Below are 18,216 nucleotides of genomic sequence, written 5' to 3' on the forward strand. Positions count from 1 at the left end.
GGGGGGGTAAAATTTTATTAGGGGGGTCACTGAAAGTTTGACAGTTGTTGACAAGGGGGGGTGGGTAAAAAATTGCCTAAAAATTGTTGACATAATTAATGACGTCCCCTATAGTCCTATGTATCAACCTATCATACAGAAATATTGATCTTGTCTGAAGTATTGTAAGCATTAGGCCTATGATGTAAACCTCAGTCTGAGGATAAACTCTGAGAAATTTATTGAAATCGGACCTATACTCAGTTTTGTGATGTACTCTTCCTGTCTTCTTTCGGTCCGGTTTGGTATGTTTCGGTGCAGTTCGGTCCATTACACTGTTTAGTTGCGCAAAGATTGTTGACGAGTGTGTATGGCATGTGGCGGGAGACTCGCATTCAGAAATAGTAAACTCAACAGAGTTTAAGATTGACAAACTGTCATTGCTGGTATTTAGTTGTTTTAGCATAACATTTTAGAGTATTAACCAATAATATGCTGTGATTCATCAACCCGTTGACAAAGGACTAACTAGTCCCTCCACTTAATTTAATGTGGGTGGGGTGGAGTCAGGGCTAGTCCTACATGTAAGACCTGACGCTGATATTTATGTTGTGGCGTCAAAACAAAATCAACATGTGCTACTGCATGTAGGACTAGAGTAAAGGGCCTGATATATTTTTTTCGAACCGGGATTACTTGTTAATTGCCACACATTTTTAATTTGTTTAATTTGTGTCATGATAGGCATGTTCCTTGCATCAAACACAGCCTGATTATTTTCAAAAACTATCTGATGGATAGATTTTTTTATAAACTGCAATCCCAGGGTCGTTCTCGGACATTTCAAACCCGAGACATTTTGACCCCAAGACATTTAATCCCCAAGGACAATAATAATGCAACATTGCCAATGACCTTTATATGCTATAAACAAAATCAGTCAAAATACAGCAAAGACCACTGGGTCAGACATTCAGATTTTACGCACAAAAGAAGTCTGTCGCTGCAAGCATATTGCGAGGTAGTCCTGCATGTAAAACCTTGACGCTGATATTTATGTTGTGGGCATCAAGATAGCACTAAAACAAAAACATGTGCTATGTCTTACATTGTAGGACTAATTGTGAAGATTTAAAATGGAGCTAATAACATCACATGCACCCTTAAAGGTTAAAGAAGTAAGTTCGTTTATGATATATCATTAAAAGAAGAAATATACATTGCAGTTCTAGTACCATAGGGATTTTCACTCTTTTCAACCAATCAGTATACCTCCGTTAAATAGATACACTTGCAGTGGTATACAAGTAAGGTGTTAGAAACAGAAAGGTATTTAATGGCAAGTGATCAAATACTGTGCATTGATCCAAGGAACGCAATGACAACTTTGAAAAAAAATTGTTTAATACAGTTAAAATTGCTATGAGCAACAACCTGTCATTTCTGACCACAATTGTAATTCTTGGATCAATTTTATTATATAAATGCTATGTCGTGGGCGACGTCCTGCTGAACGTGACCAGCGACCATGATTTATGGCAAAATGTGCATTTTTACACTGCTATGAATGACTGCATTGCAAAAATGGGGATAAACTCCATTGACCTTTATTTAACCCAGTGACTGCTTATACGTTATAATAAGAAAAAGAGGCTGGCTACCGGTATCTGAAATTTTGCCAGTGGTGTTTTTATATTTTCTGTTGCAAACCAGGCTAAAGTACCTGTTGCGTATCCCAGCACTTAGCCTGATTCCCAGCATTATTGAAGCTGCCGACGATATGTATGAGTACAACCCACCATCCAGCTCTGTCAACAACTGTATCACAAGAACAGAGAAAGACACCACTGACTTTTATGTAATCATTTGTAACAACGATCACTTGAATAGTAAAGATTGTTCTGACAAAAAAATCACACATGAAAAGAACAAACAAACCAACAGAAAAAAGGGATTCTTGCTAACGGGTTGTATATAGTGACAGATGGTACAGTCTTGAGAGACCATTTTTGTTGGCAGTAGGAGCGGTCTCTCAAGACAGGTGGTCTCTAATAACAAGTATGTACAAAATTACCAGTTTCCAAGGTCCAGTTTCAGAACAATTTAAAGTAAAATAACCATAATCACTGTACATATATTCTATTTTTTATTAATAGTTCTTGCAAAAATATGGTATGCATTCATCTGAGAAAAAAAATTATATAGCAATAAAGATATACTTTGAACATTAAATTTGAAATCACATTTACATCTGAAGGCCAAATGCACATGTATTAACATATGAAATCATTTCTGATTTTATTCCTTTTCCTTTATAATACCCTAAATTTGTTTTACCAACATATAAACCGCTATTTTGCGAGTGCTCTGCTCTTTTGTAAAACTCCATTAAAATTCAATCTTCACATGTATATTAAGTATATAAATTTGTGTAAATCATTTATCCGTGATGCTTAACAGATTGATTACCAATAAAAAAAAATTAAAAAAAGAGTATGACTCTTTCTTTCACTTATACAAATTTACAGTGTGTGGTACATTTAAGTTTCATATCTTTTTATTTTCATTCAAGCTAGCATGCACTGATTAACTCAATAAAAGTGACTTTAATTATAATTAATGGTTGACAAAATTTTATGATGATTTAGCAGTTTGTTTTCATTAATTTCAGACATCAGTGAATAAACCATATGATTAGTGGGAATGACCAGTAGCAGTGTCATAATTATTCACGGTTCTTACGGTCTTTGAAGGTCTTTGAGAGTTTAAGAAAAATGAGGTAGCATTTTCAAGGCCCTGAAAGTTTGGGACAATCAAGCAGATTACCCTGAGGTCTTTAAAAGTCTTTGAAAATTTATATAAACCCAAACATTTTAATTTCTTTCCATAATCACAGGTGGTTAGATTCGAATACAGTCGAGTTTTCCTGGTTTCTTTCTTTTGATTTTATTATAGTTTGAATTTCATTGTTAAACAATATTGTAGTATTTTATGTTCTATGAAATGCAATAAATTGGGTACAAAACCATTTAATAGTCAACACCTGTCAATTGTGAAAGCCACCAGAAGATATCAACCGTCCGTCCATATGCACATAATGTGGCGGCAGATCTGGGTCTGTACAGTTTGTTAGGAGTAATTAGTAGAACAAACCGCATTGACCATGGCCTGCATTCAGTATTTGTAACTGTCAGTCTTTCTAATGGGAAGTTTATATATTTTGCACAATTATTTAAACAGTTTGAGATGGCAGATAAAAGATAATTGAACTATTTCATTTTTTTACAGTGTTTTGTACTGAGATGAATCAGCCCCCAGACATGTAACTATTTCATTTTTTTACAGTGTTTTGTACTGAGATGAATCAGCCCCCAGACATGTAACTATTTCATTTTTTTACAGTGTTTTGTACTGAGATGAATCAGCCCCCAGACATGTAACTATTTCATTTTTTTACAGTGTTTTGTACTGAGATGAATCAGCCCCCAGACATGTAACTATTTCATTTTTTTACAGTGTTTTGTACTGAGATGAATCAGCCCCCAGACATGTAACTATTTCATTTTTTTTACAGTGTTTTGTACTGAGATGAATCAGCCCCCAGACATGTAATTATTTCATTTTTTTACAGTGTTTTGTACTGAGATGAATCAGCCCCCAGACATGTAACTATTTCATTTTTTTACAGTGTTTTGTACTGAGATGAATCAGCCCCCAGACATGTAACTATTTCGTTTTTTTACAGTGTTTTGTACTGAGATGAATCAGCCCCCATACATGTAATAAGTAACCACCCATCCATTAAAATACAGGTTTGGGGGCTGATTTCTTGGATTGGCATCTTGTTGTCCATAAGCTTCCTAGTAGTTGGCCACTGTCAACAGACTTATCTATATTTTATGTTTATCTGAGTTTACATCATTACAGTTCAATTATCGTTAATCTAGTTCTTTCATTTGTGTGTCAAAACTTTAAGTAAATGTAAACTTTCAACTTGAGATCTTTACTTAGCTATTACATTCCACTATAACAAGTTGCAGATGAATGATCATAAAAACAAAGCCATTCTAATTACCACACAAAGACTTTCTCATTTCTATCCTGTACCTGAAGCAAGAAGTATTAGCAATACCAACATTAAATGCAAGAAGTATTAGCAACACCAACATTGAATTCAATTAGTAATAGCAACGCCAACATTAAATTTAATTAGTAACAGCAACACCAACACTAAATTCAATTAAATATTAGCAACATTAACATTAAATTCAGTAAGTTATAGCAAAACCAACATTAAATTTAATTAGTAACAGCAACACCAACACTAAATTCAATTAAGTATTAGCAACATTAACATTAAATTCAATAAGTTATAGCAAAACCAACATTAAATTTAATTAGTAACAGCAACACCAACACTAAATTCAATTAAGTATTAGCAGCATCAACATTAAATTCAATTAGTAATAGCAACACCAACATTAAATTCAATAAGTATTAGCAACACCAACATTAGATTCAGTTAGTAATAGCAATGCCAACATTAAATTCAATAAGTATTAGCAACACCAACATTAGATTCAATTAGTAATAGCAACGCCAACATTAAATTCAATAAGTATTAGCAGCATCAACATTAAATTCAATTAGTAATAGCAACACCAACATTAGATTCAATTAGTAATAGCAACGCCAACATTAAATTCAATAAGTATTAGCAACACCAACATTAGATTCAATTAGTAATAGCAACGCCAACATTAAATTCAATAAGTATTAGCAGCATCAACATTAAATTCAATTAGTAATAGCAACACCAACATTAAATTCAATAAGTATTAGCAGCATCAACATTAAATTCAATTAGTAATAGCAACGCCAACATTAAATTCAATAAGTATTAGCAGCATCAACATTAAATTCAATTAGTAACAGCAACACCAACACTAAATTCAATTAAGTATTAGCAACATTAACATTAAATTCAATAAGTTATAGCAAAACCAACATTAAATTTAATTAGTAACAGCAACACCAACACTAAATTCAATTAAGTATTAGCAGCATCAACATTAAATTCAATTAGTAATAGCAACACCAACATTAAATTCAATAAGTATTAGCAACACCAACATTAGATTCAGTTAGTAATAGCAATGCCAACATTAAATTCAATAAGTATTAGCAACACCAACATTAGATTCGATTAGTAATAGCAACGCCAACATTAAATTCAATAAGTATTAGCAGCATCAACATTAAATTCAATTAGTAATAGCAACACCAACATTAAATTCAATAAGTATTAGCAGCATCAACATTAAATTCAATTAGTAATAGCAACGCCAACATTAAATTCAATAAGTATTAGCAGCATCAACATTAAATTCAATTAGTAACAGCAACACCAACACTAAATTCAATTAAGTATTAGCAACATTAACATTAAATTCAATAAGTTATAGCAAAACCAACATTAAATTTAATTAGTAACAGCAACACCAACACTAAATTCAATTAAGTATTAGCAGCATCAACATTAAATTCAATTAGTAATAGCAACACCAACATTAAATTCAATAAGTATTAGCAACACCAACATTAGATTCAGTTAGTAATAGCAATGCCAACATTAAATTCAATAAGTATTAGCAACACCAACATTAGATTCAATTAGTAATAGCAACGCCAACATTAAATTCAATAAGTATTAGCAGCATCAACATTAAATTCAATTAGTAATAGCAAAACCAACATTAGATTCAATTAGTAATAGCAACACCAACATTAGATTCAATTAGTAACAGCAACACCAACACTAAATTCAATTAAGTATTAGCAACATCAGCATTAAATTCAATAAGTTATAGCAAAACCAACATTAAATTCATACAAATCAGTACAAAACCTTGGTGTCACTCTCAACAGTACTCATTACCCCGACATGTCATGGACATGTGCATGGCTGCATACATAGAGCTGAGACATATGCATGGCTGCATACATAGAGATGAGACCTATGCATGGCTGCATACATAGAGCTGAGACATATGCATGGCTGCATACATAGAGATGAGACCTATGCATGGCTGCATACACAGAGATGAGACCTATGCATGGCTGCATACATAGAGATGAGACGTGCATGGCTGCATAGGTGGTGCTATACAGTTTCGCATTTAGCATAGGGTTAGGATTTTAAAGAAAAAGAATTTCCCCGGCTTTCCTCACTGGTTATACTGGCTATTTAAAAAAGACCTTGTATATCTTAGGTATAATGCAAAGAACCTTTAATTCCCTTTATTTTGGTGTATGATTGATGGGTGTACTATGGGTTATAGAGTATACAGCTTGGCCTTACTTCAAATGTGCACCTTTCAAAAAAGTGCTAGCTCTACTTGGTCATTTTCACTTCCTGAACTTCAGAGGTCAATTGTATAAAAAAGAGCCGATAACCTTTTTTTACATTTTATATATTTGGTAATTCATTCATTGCACTTTCAGAAGCTGGTATTGTCTAGTCTGGCAAAATTCATTTTCCCTATTTTAATAGCTGCTATGTATAGTGCACTTTAGACTAATTTAGACTGATTTTTTAACACAAGGGAGCAGTCATTTTAGTTAGCAGTGTACTTAAATCATGTAAAATGTCCAAAAGTACAATATCCAAAAGAACTATCATCCACATTACATTAATGTAGCATAGAGATATGCCAACATTCTCTCCACTGTGCATGTTTAAATGCGAACTACTTCACCTTACATACGTCACTCTCTCAAAAGTACATATTATCTGGTGAGTGCCACCATAAAGAAGATATATGTATTATTTTTGTATGATTTAATTATGTTTATATGGCTGAAACATTTAAGTCGCAAGCATCAAAACAATCCTTTTGAATAATTCTCCTGCCTTTCCCCCCACAGAACAGTATTTATGAGTGTCAGAGTCTCTAACAAGTCCAGCCTCCCCCCCCCATGATAAAAGTGAGCTATTTTAAGAATGCACATTACATTTTGTAAACATAGCAACCAATGTTATGCTGAATGACAGGAACATGAAACTAGCCAGAATTATTTCTGAGAGATCAACAATGAATTTTACAATTAGAAAAGGGAGGTAACTCATCAGGTTCATAAAGGTCAAAGGTCAGAGTGTAACATATTTGCCTATTGTTTAATATGGAAGAAGCGAATTCACTTTCTCTTCATTTATTTTTTATTTCATTGCAAATAAATGAAAAGAAACATTTTCACCATATATTTCTGTCACTTATTGCAACAGTTTTAAATTTAAGTTGACTCTATTCCTATATTCTAAGACTTCTAATTTCCCCATAATTAAGGTCACTACTCACACAAACATACCTCATGGAAAATTATGTAAGCAAGAGAAAAATGATCATAATTAGCTTATTTTCATGCATAACATCAATATGAATGTAGCATTTTATTCAGAACATCATACATAATTATATAAAAATCAAAAAAAATAATTGCAAACATTTTTATATTTTCTTTAAGGTGGCGCTATACAGTTTTGCATTTTGCATAGGGTTAGGATTTTAAAGAAAAAGAATTTCCCCAGCTTTCCTCACTGGTTATACTGGCTATTTAAAAAAGACCTTGTACATCTTAGGTATAATGCAAAGAACCTTTAATTCCCTTTATTTTGGTGTATGATTGATGGGTGTACTATGGGTTATAGAGTATACAGCTTGGCCTTACTTCAAATGTGCACCTTTCAAAAAAGTGCTAGCTCTACTTGGTCATTTTCACTTCCTGAACTTCAGAGGTCAATTGTATAAAAAAGAACCGATAACTTTTTTTACATTTTATATATTTGGTAATTCATTCATTGCACTTTCAGAAGTTGGTATTGTCTAGTCTGGCAAAATTCATTTTCCCTATTTTAATAGCTGCTATGTATAGTGCACTTTAGACTAATTCAGACTGATTTTTTAACACAAGGGAGCAGTCATTTTAGTTAGCAGTGTGCTTAAATTATGTAAAATGTCCAAAAGTACAATATCCAAAAGAAATATCATCCACATTACATTAATGTAGCATAGAGATATGCCAACATTCTCTCCACTGTGCATGTTTTAAATGCGAACTACTTCACCTTACATACGTCACTCTCTCAAAAGTACATATTATCTGGTGAGCGCCACCATACATAGAGATGAGACATATGCATGCCTGCATACATAGAGCTGAGACATGCATGGCTGCATACATAGAGATGAGACATATGCATGGCTGCATACATAGAGATGAGACATATGCATACCTGCATACATAGAGCTGAGACATGCATGGCTGCATACATAGAGATGAGACCTATGCATGGCTGCATACATAGAGATGAGACATGTGCATGCCTGCATACATAGAGCTGAGACATATGCATGGCGGCATACATAGAGATGAGACCTATGCATGGCTGCATACATAGAGATGAGAACTGTGCATGGCTACATACATAGAGATGAGAACCATCAGCTTCAGTCCAAATTTTCTTTCAGTTAATGCCACCAAAATGTGTATTCATTACTACTTTCAAGACTGGACTATTGTAATTCTCTCTCTCTTTCATCCCATGATCTGCTGCAGAAACATCAAAAAGTTTTAAACGGCTGCTCGGATTATCCTTTGAGTACCAAGAACTGAGCACTCCTCCCCACAACTCTGTACCCTCCACTGGCTAACCATTTGCTCGAGAATTTAAAAAAAAATCTGTCTCTATGCTACATTTTGTTGACTGTCTCCAGTGTAAGAATACCTATCCAACCCCACACATGTACACCCCTTCTAGATACTTACACTTCTCCTTCGACATTCATGTAATGAAAATGAAGTCCTTTGAACGACGCTTGCCTGTTGACAATAGATGCAGTGATACTGTGATCTCATTCAAAAGGGCTCTTCAGACTCACCTATTTCGACTGCAAGAACAGACTTGGCAGTGTTTTCTTAGCTTAATTATTTTCAGCATGTCTTGGTATTTCTTTTTGTAATTTTGTTATGTCATTATGTGTTAAACTAATATTGTAAAGTGGTTTGAGCTTCTTAAGATCACGCACTTTACTAAGTCTCATTATTATTATTATTATTATTATTATAGTATGCAGCAATAATTAATTCTTTATAGTTGCTATACTCCTTTAGCTAAAGTTAGAAAAGATAAACCACTGCCTCATATTCTACAGGTGAGTAATCTCATTTCTTCAGCTGACCAGTGGGAAAGTGTATTACACTAAAATTTGTCTGACAAGATGGATAGTCCCTCATCACATGTCATAATGCTATGTTATGTGTGCATGTCTTCTCACGACAGATGGGATCTGATAGCACTGGTCGCAAAGATGGGTTTTACTGTATTAGGTCATTGGCATTAAGTGTGTCGAGTCAAAGATGATAGATACCTCTACCATATGTTGGTATGTTGACCAAAGATGAGACTTTGCTGGCCTTGTTTCTTTAAGGGTTAACCTCGAGGGCATAGCAATATAGAATGTATATAACAATTTAATCAGATAATGACTATCCTGGACTTGGAAATTACACAGCACTCAACTTAACAATTACATGAAGATAATTTGGGCACCTGCAATATGTATGCAGAGGGACAATATAACTATGAAATGTTTTTAGGTGCAAAAATTATAAAATCCAATTCTAATTTCTAACATGGACATTTTTAAGTTACTTTTTGGTTGCTCAGTGGGACTTTCCACTTGAGATATAAACAGCAACCCAGCACAAATGTTTGGCTGTCCTGGGCAATGGATTTGTCCACCCCTGCATGGGATAAGCACTGCATTGAATCGGGGGCCTTTCAGAAAGACTTTTGATTACAGAAAGTTCCTGTCAGATTTCAGTTGTTGTCAGTTAATAATTTGAAGACATTCATGTAGTTTATTGCTCTAAATTAAAGCTAAAATTAAGTAGGAAATCACTGCTGTCATTTAATAGTGTAATTTCAAGACAGAACTGAAGGGCACACTACAGGTATATGCTTTTGACTGGTTATAGGATTCTTTTGAAAAGGTACATCTAATTAACTTGCAGACACACAGATTCTGCCTTTCAGTAGGTAAATTAAATCATTTCATCTAAGAAATTTAAAGAACAAAACGAAAAAAGAATTGATAAGATTTTAAAATTTGTGCCTGTGCTTAACCATGCATTAATTTTTTTTCAAAGCATTACTGTTGCATGTATTTATGCAAGTGCGATTAATAAAAGAAGAAAGTTAATACTGAGCTAGACCATGTCAAAGATTTTACACCTGCATCTTAATTGGATGGAATACATAAGAAACAGGATTGCTTTCAAAGTTTACAAATCACTCTCATTGTTTACAAATTAAATTATTATTATTATTACTATTATTATTATTGAGAACAACAATTCACGATGCACTGAGGCACATCATAGGTATGATATTTTAATTCACTGTTTGCATGATAATTACCATTTGATCATAGATATGATGTTTAAATGCACTATTTGGATGATAATTACCATTTTATCATCAGTATGATATTTAAATTCACTGTTTGGAGGATAATTACCATTTGATAATAGGTATGATATTTAAATGCACTATTTGGATGATAATTACCATTTGATCATAGGTATGATATTTAAATTCACTGTTGGGATGATAATTACCATTTGATCATAGGTATGATATTTAAATGCACTGTTTGGATAATAATTACCATTGATTTCTTAGATCTTGGTGGAAATGCTTGCAAATGATTCCACTAATATTATTTGAAAGTGTCATTTATTGCTACATGTATATAAGTTTTTCCCACTGCCCATTAGCTTACCTACTCATAATAAACCATATAAGGTCATTGTATCCCCTAGGGGTACAATATTGAGATTCAAAAATCGCCTTTTTGTCAGAACTGGTGGTCAGATTGAGTTTTAAAAATGAACATTGTTGTCCAAACTTCGGGTCAATTAAAAATTTGAAGGTCTCTCATGCAACAAATGAGGGTAAAAAGGACATAGTGATGGTAATCAAGTGTTTGGTGTGTGTGTGTGTGGCCGGGGTGGGTGGGTTAAAAAAAAATTGGAGTTTGTAGAGGCTATTCTAATTATTAATTGGGTGAGAAGTAGGATACCTCATTTGTGTCCTAATTGTCCAGTGTACTGTGTGTACAGGTTCCACATTTGATTGAAATGCTCTTGTGAACTTTTTTGTCTACAGCACAAATAAATATTTGTTTATTCCATGCTGATACTGTGTTTTTATTTCCAGTCATGTATAGCAAAAAGGGACCCAGGTGTAATTATGGCCCCACCAACACTTACATTGTGACCTCTCCAATAGGAGACATGGAAATCCTTAGCTGCCCCAAAGGGTTACACAACCTTCACCAGGTGGACACAATCACTGATGAAAACTTTCAGCCTGAGCCAGGGTAAGAGTTAACTCCCATTGAGGTAATTAAAAGGAATGAAATTGAAAGTGTTAATTCAGTTAGCACTTGCCTAAGCATCCATAAAGGAACATTAATTCAGTTAATTTTTGTCTAACTCCTGCAAAAATACTTTTAATTCATTTAATATTTGCCTGAACACCTTTAAAGGGACTTTGGTTCCAGTTAATAATTGCCTTAACACCATTAAAGGGACTTAATTCATTTAAATTTGCCTGAATACCTATAGTGATTTTTATCTAAGTTTAAAGAGACTGTGTGTTGTTTCGTACATGATGTACAAAATGTGTTAATTATACAATTGTCAGGTGACTGTAGCAGAGTTTCTGAGTTCAGATGATACGAAAATTTTAACCTACTGTTGTCCTGATTACACTGAATGTAACTGTTACTCAGGTGTAGTTGGAGATAAATAAACTAGTACATGTATATGTGAATGAAAATGATCAAAAGCATGACAACAGATTTTATTGTTTGGAAAGAGTAATTTCAATATATATTGAACCATGGGTGTATCAAGCATAATCATAATTTATTTCTAGTAACTGGTAGTTAACACATTAGCCCTTGGAGCTTTTTGTCGTTTTTGCCTGAAATTCGAGTAGGAAACACATTTTGAAAGCTGTTTTTGGATACATCTTAATACATCAACTTCCAGGTGATCTTTCAATAACATACTGCATAGTTGTGTTAGAAACATCGTTTTTCATTGGCTATTTAGCTCGCACATGAGCAGAAAGGTTAAAGTTGGAGTTCTTTTTTTTGCTTAACAGACCCATTATTTTCATATCGAGACCACTCGATATTTTTGTATCGAGACCACTCTTTATTCCAAATGCCCATCTTAACCTACTTTTTACAAAGGTTCATCTGTCTGTTTGCAGTTCATACTGGTCTGCCTTAGATCTGAGGCCAAAAAGTCTAAAATCCAAACACAAAATTGGATTCCGACCATGGGCGAATCGGGTCCAATAAATGAGGTTTTTCCCTCTGTATTTTGTAGTGCAACTTTGGTATCATTGTAGAGCTACAACTGTCTACCTTTCTATAATACCACCCACTTTAGTGTATCTTACATGACCTTGACGCTACAGAGCTCGGCAGTAGGCTACTACCTCCTGCCACATCAACTCGTCACCAGGGGTTAATGTGTTAATATAACATCTAAATCAAGTGCACTATACTCGTAAATGCTTAATCCTTATATTCTCAAGGCTGAACATGCTGCATATCATCATGAAAACTTTCCAAGTGGCCTTGGAGCTAAATCATGCACATCAACATCTGTATTCACTGTCGGTCAGGACAGATCATGGATTTTGTATCTCAATTAATAATTCTTTTATCTTCTCATTAGCAAATCTCTGCCATCATTAATTTCACAACTGCACAATTGGCAGAAATTATGTACCATTATCAGACCTATTCAAAGCAAACATCTCCCACATAAATTTTTGTTAGAATTCCTTAGAAATGTGTAATCAGTCCCTCAGATTCAACATTAGTTTGTAATGAAAGTTACAGATTGTTTCTTGTAAAAAGTAAATACTCTAATTCATTAACTTTTTGCAAAAAATATAATTATTTTTTGAGAGTATGAAAAACATGTAAAAAAATAATTGGGTTTTTGTAGTTCTGACTATGTAAGAAAAATAAAGGGATTGCACCCAAAAAAAGAGTGACCTATTATACTTACTCACCTAACTGAACCAGCGTACAAAATTAAACAATTTGTGTCTCATTTTGCTCTTGTCCCTTAAATCTAATTATATAAAAAAAAAATCAACAACTTTGGTATTAGTGACTGTGTCTGTGTTTGCATATATATGAATGCGTGAGAAGGTAAAGGGTGAAGAAATAACGTGCTAGTGTGTAAGATCATTTGTATTCAGAGCGATGTTTTTCAGTAGCTGTTATGATGTATTGTATTAGCAATGTGTGTAAGATGCTTGTCAGCGTGTATGATCGTCTGTCTTCAGAGCTGTATTTTTCTGTAACTTGTGGTGTATTAGAATTGGCAATGTGTGTAAGATCATCTTTGTTCAGAGCAGTATCTTTTTGTAGCTGTTAAGTTTTGTTGTATTGGCAATATGTGTAAGATTGTCATCGTGTAAGATCATCAGTGTTCAGAGCGGCATATTTCTGTAGCTCTTGTGATGCATTTGCATTGGCAATATGTGTAAGATGCATTTTGGCGTGTATGATCATATGTGTTCAGAGTGGTATTTTTCTGTAGCTCTTCTGATGTATAGGCAATCTGTAAGATGCATGTCAGTATGTAGGATCATCTGTGTTCAGAGTGGTATTGTTTTGTAGCTGTTATGATGTATTGTATTGGCAGTGCATGTAAGATGCATGTTGGCATGTAAGATCATCTGAGTTCAAAGCAGTATTTTTTTGTAGCTTTTGTAATGTGTTGGCATTGGCAATTTGTGTAAGATGTGTATCAGTGTATAATCTCATCAGTGTTCAGTGGTATTTTTCTGTAACTCTTCTGATGTATTGGCATTGCATGTAAGATGCGTGTCTGCATATAAGATCATCTGTGTTCAGAGCGGTATTATTTTGTAGCTGTTATGATGTGTTGGCACTGTGTGTAAGATGCATGTCATTGTGGTAAAACCTGTGTTCATATTGGTATTTTTCTGTAGCTCTTATGATGTATTGGCATTGCGTGTAAGATGCATGTCTGCATGTAAGATCATTAGGGTTCAGAGCTGTATTACTTTGTAGCTGTTATGATGTGTTGTGTTGGCATTGTGTGTAAGATGCATGTCATTGTGGTAAAATCTGTGTTCATATTGGTATTTTTCTGTAGCTCTTGTGATGTATTTGCATTGCATGTAAGATGCATGTCTGCATGTAAGATCATTAGTGTTCAGAGCTGTATTACTTTGTAGCTATTCAGTGTTGTAATGGCATTGCATGTAAGGTCATACCTGTCAACTCTCCTGGCAGGAGAAAATAACTGCCAATGTTTGGGGTCATTCCATGCCTACCTTCCGATTTCATATTACATGTATCTCCTGATTTTTGTAGAGAACTCTCGATTATTACATTTTTCTACAGTAAAGAGAATGTTAAGTTTAAACATTATTCATGTCAGTTTGTGAATGTTTCTATCCTTACATCAATAATAAAATCAGAAAATAAACCTCAGCAAACAATAAATCACAACAATAAAATTGTCAGCAATTAGTTTTAATCCCAAGAATGATCAGAGTAATGCTGTAGCATCTCCATTACCACCAAAGATGAACATTTGCTGGTCTTGTTTCTTTAAGGGTTAACCTTGAGGGCATAGCAGTATTGAATGTATATAAGTGAATACCTGATATTATTGTACCACATATACAAATGTTAATTATCATCACTAACTTAAAAGAAGGACTGGAGACCCATACAAGCCTGGGGGAGGTGGCACCATTCCCTTCCCCAGGAACAACTAGCAGCTGCGGTGCAGTCAGAAAAAAGTGGCACACGCACAATTGTGCGCACGCCACAATAATTAAACTCAACAACAAGGACTGGAGAACATACCACGAAGATTATGAGCCCTCAAAAAATTATTCAGAATAAATGTTATTTAGTCAACAATGTTAAAGGCCTTTCAAGTTGAGAATAAAAAGGGATATAAAACTTGGGGAAAATAAGTTGCCATATGTATGGTACATGTAGCTTGAGACTGCGTATTTAGGTACTGCTTGTTACAACAAAGTAGGGCATTGTTTATTTGCCAATCAATTGGTGGTGCTTACATAACATGCCTTGAAGAACATGGTTTCCTCGAATTATGTTAGAGGGCCAGTCCTTTTCACAAGATAATTGCATAAGGATTAACTGTTAATTGGCTTTCTTGCTTGTTTACTTAAGACTAGCTTTTAGCTATTGTGCAGTTTGGCCACAGCCAACCAGGATATGAAAAGAGGGCATGTACTGGGAGGTAGTAAGGCACATTGCTGAGAGAAATAGCATGTCCATTGAGAATTTTACCCGTATTCGACCCAGAAGATCGGTCAATATTTAGTGAAAATTGTGCTTAAAAATGCTGCAAACAACCTCCAATTTTAGGTCCCAATCTCCCTGTTTTTTTTTTCTTGCAATATCTTGATTTGGCTTTTGAAAAGTTGACAGGTATGTAAGATGCATGTCAGCATGTAAGATCGTCAGTGTTCAGCATTTTTGTAGCTGTTATGATGTGTTGTACTGGCAATGTAAGATGATAAAATGGTTCATATCATTTTTTACAATTTACCTGTAAATAATACATGTACTGTATATAGCAGGCATGTGCAGCCTACAGCCCATGGGCGATATCCAGTCAATGACCTAGTGTTGTCGATACCTGGAAACAGGAGAAGGAAATACAGAGGGTAAAGTACATATCTAACATTGCCTATCCAGAAGCCAGAAAACTCGTTCAGGCCAAAACAGCCCATACTGGCCCATCCTTCTCCACTGTAGTGAAGAACAATCCGAAAACAACAAAGGACTCTCAAACACAGTCCGATCCACCTGATTCAACACCAAGCTCAAACACCCCTCATTACCAAGCACAGAAAAACACGGCATCTACTCAGACTACTTCAGTAATACCCAACCACCGAAATCAGCAAGAAATAAAAACAAATCAAAAGGAAATAGACAGAAAAAGGGGTCAGATGACCACATAAAACTATAACAGGTTTGGAGACATCAAGAGTATGGATGCAGAAGAAACTGCTCCATATCTTCAAGGTGGCTCCAGACCTACCAACAAAAAATACACCCCTGTACTTCCTCCAGAGAAATAACCACACAGATTGCCTCTGAGAAAGGTCTAATCTAGCTCCACAATCTTCAATTTAAACATATAATGAAGAACACCATCATACAATGGAACTTTCGAGGACTTAAAGCCAACAGCCATGATATTCTTCTGCTTTTAAACAAACATGATCCTGCAGTACTTTGCCTTCAGGAAACTTTCTTACACTTGAAAACTACTCCCTGTTTAACACCTACTCCCATAATGTTGACAGGGCCTCAGGAGGAGTTTCTGTTATTGTGAACAACAGAGCCCCTCATAGCGTTATCCCTTTAACCACAAATTTGCAAGCCATTGCTGTTAGCGTCACTCAACATCGAATGATTGATTTTTGTTCTATTTACATACCACCAAACACTAACCTAGTACCGAATGAATTAGACAATCTTGTTCAACAACTTCCCACACCAGTTGTTTTACTCTGGGATTTTAATGCCCATAACATTTTATGGGGATCAAATCATATAAGTGACAGAAGTCACAAAGTAGAAGACTTCATTTCAAGACACGATTTGTGTCTATATAACACCAAAACAGCGACATATTTACATCCAGGAATGGGTACATACACGTGCATCGATTTGACAAATTGTTCCCCTTCACTGCTTTCGGATTATGAATGGAAGGTCGCTGATGACCTTCACAGCACTGTGATCACTTTCCAGTCTCCCTTGAAAATATTAACTCTTCAATTGATGATGCAGTTCCACAGTGGAATATTAAGACGGCTGACTGAGTTAAGTTTGAAACACCCTGTAAAACTAGACTGAATGAGGATACAGTTTTCAGCGTTAATGACCCTATTCAGCATTTTACTTCTATTTTAATCGGGATTGCAGAAGAATCCATACCCAAGTCCTCACCGAACTGTAAAAGAACCCCAAAACCTTGGGTCACTAAGGAATGTAAGGAAGCCATTAGACAACGCCAAGAAGCATTGAAAAAATTTAACAATGTCCTACGCTCTAAAACATAAATATATATCGTATTGTCCGTGCCAAAGCTTGCTGCACAATTAAAGAAAGTAAACAAGCATCAAGGAAGAAATCTATTTCTTCTTTAAACTCTCGTTCCTCTAAAAGAAAGTTTGGGACACTATCCACCAAATAAACGGAAAGAGAAAAAACGATTCTCTTTGACATCTGAAACTGAACAATAACCAATTTTAGTTCAGAACGTGACATAGCAAATGGTCTTGCTGACAGTTTCTCGAAAAATTCTTCATCATCTAATTACTCAGAAGCCTTCCGATGATTAAAAACTTGAAAAGAAAAGTCAAGTTTAAAATTTACATCCAACAACTTGGAAAGTTATAACCAACTGTTCTCACTATTGGAGCTTACGGGGGCTTTAGATAAGGCCCGTGATACATCCGCTGGTCCTGACGAAATACATTACCAGTTTTTGAAACGCCTTCCAGAATCATCATTAACATCTCTTTTGAAAACCCTCTAAACCCTGCTTTTTTGGCTCCCACATACTAAAAGGTAAAGACCCACCAGAGTGCGTTTCTTGCAATGAACCATTCACAGTTAAGCACTTTATGATAGAGTGTTTCAACTGCAACATACGCGCGATCAGTATTACAGTGTGCATGACATGAAGGAACTTGTTGATACAATAAACATTGCTTGTATTATAGAATTCCTGAAAGCAGTGAACATTTACTCTAAACTCTAACTTTTATGCTATCACCTAGAGTAGTGGGGCCCCGAGTGGTCTAAAGCGTTCGCTGTTACGGATCACTGCCATCTCACCTCTGTCTGCGCCGGTTCGAGTCCAAGATTCAGCCAATGTAGATATGTGAGAAAGCATGCCAGTAGCTTCTCGTGGGTCGGTGGTTCTTTCCGGGGTTTTCCCGGGTTCTTCCTCCACCATTAATACAGGCCGCCATATATAGCCTATCGTGTGCTGAAAAATGGCGTTAAATCCCATAACAATAACAACAACCTAGAGCAGTTTTATGTA

General features: G+C 35.0%; 1 protein-coding gene across 3 annotated transcripts in view; it reads left to right on the top strand.

Annotated features, from left to right (window-relative positions):
• Positions 1-299: 299 nt before the first annotated feature.
• LOC149803758 (methylated-DNA--protein-cysteine methyltransferase-like) overlaps positions 300-18,216 on the top strand; it is a 28,417-nt gene continuing 10,500 nt past the window's right edge. Inside the window, exons 1-4 of one of the 3 annotated variants that reach the window (XM_089953530.1) lie at positions 313-425; positions 3,554-3,588; positions 3,663-3,701; positions 11,261-11,423. In XM_089953530.1, coding sequence (XP_089809656.1) covers positions 11,263-11,423 — 161 coding nt within the window. In that variant the 5' untranslated portion in view covers positions 313-425; positions 3,554-3,588; positions 3,663-3,701; positions 11,261-11,262. Of the gene's footprint in view, positions 426-3,553; positions 3,589-3,662; positions 3,702-11,260; positions 11,424-18,216 lie in introns of all 3 variants that reach the window. The other 2 variants (XM_089953529.1, XM_089953528.1) reach the window with 2 other exon arrangements.

This window comes from Sinohyriopsis cumingii, chromosome 3 (genome assembly GCF_028554795.1).
Source record: "Sinohyriopsis cumingii isolate HCF-2022 chromosome 3, ASM2855479v2, whole genome shotgun sequence".
Classification (NCBI taxonomy): Eukaryota; Metazoa; Mollusca; class Bivalvia; order Unionida; family Unionidae; genus Sinohyriopsis; species Sinohyriopsis cumingii.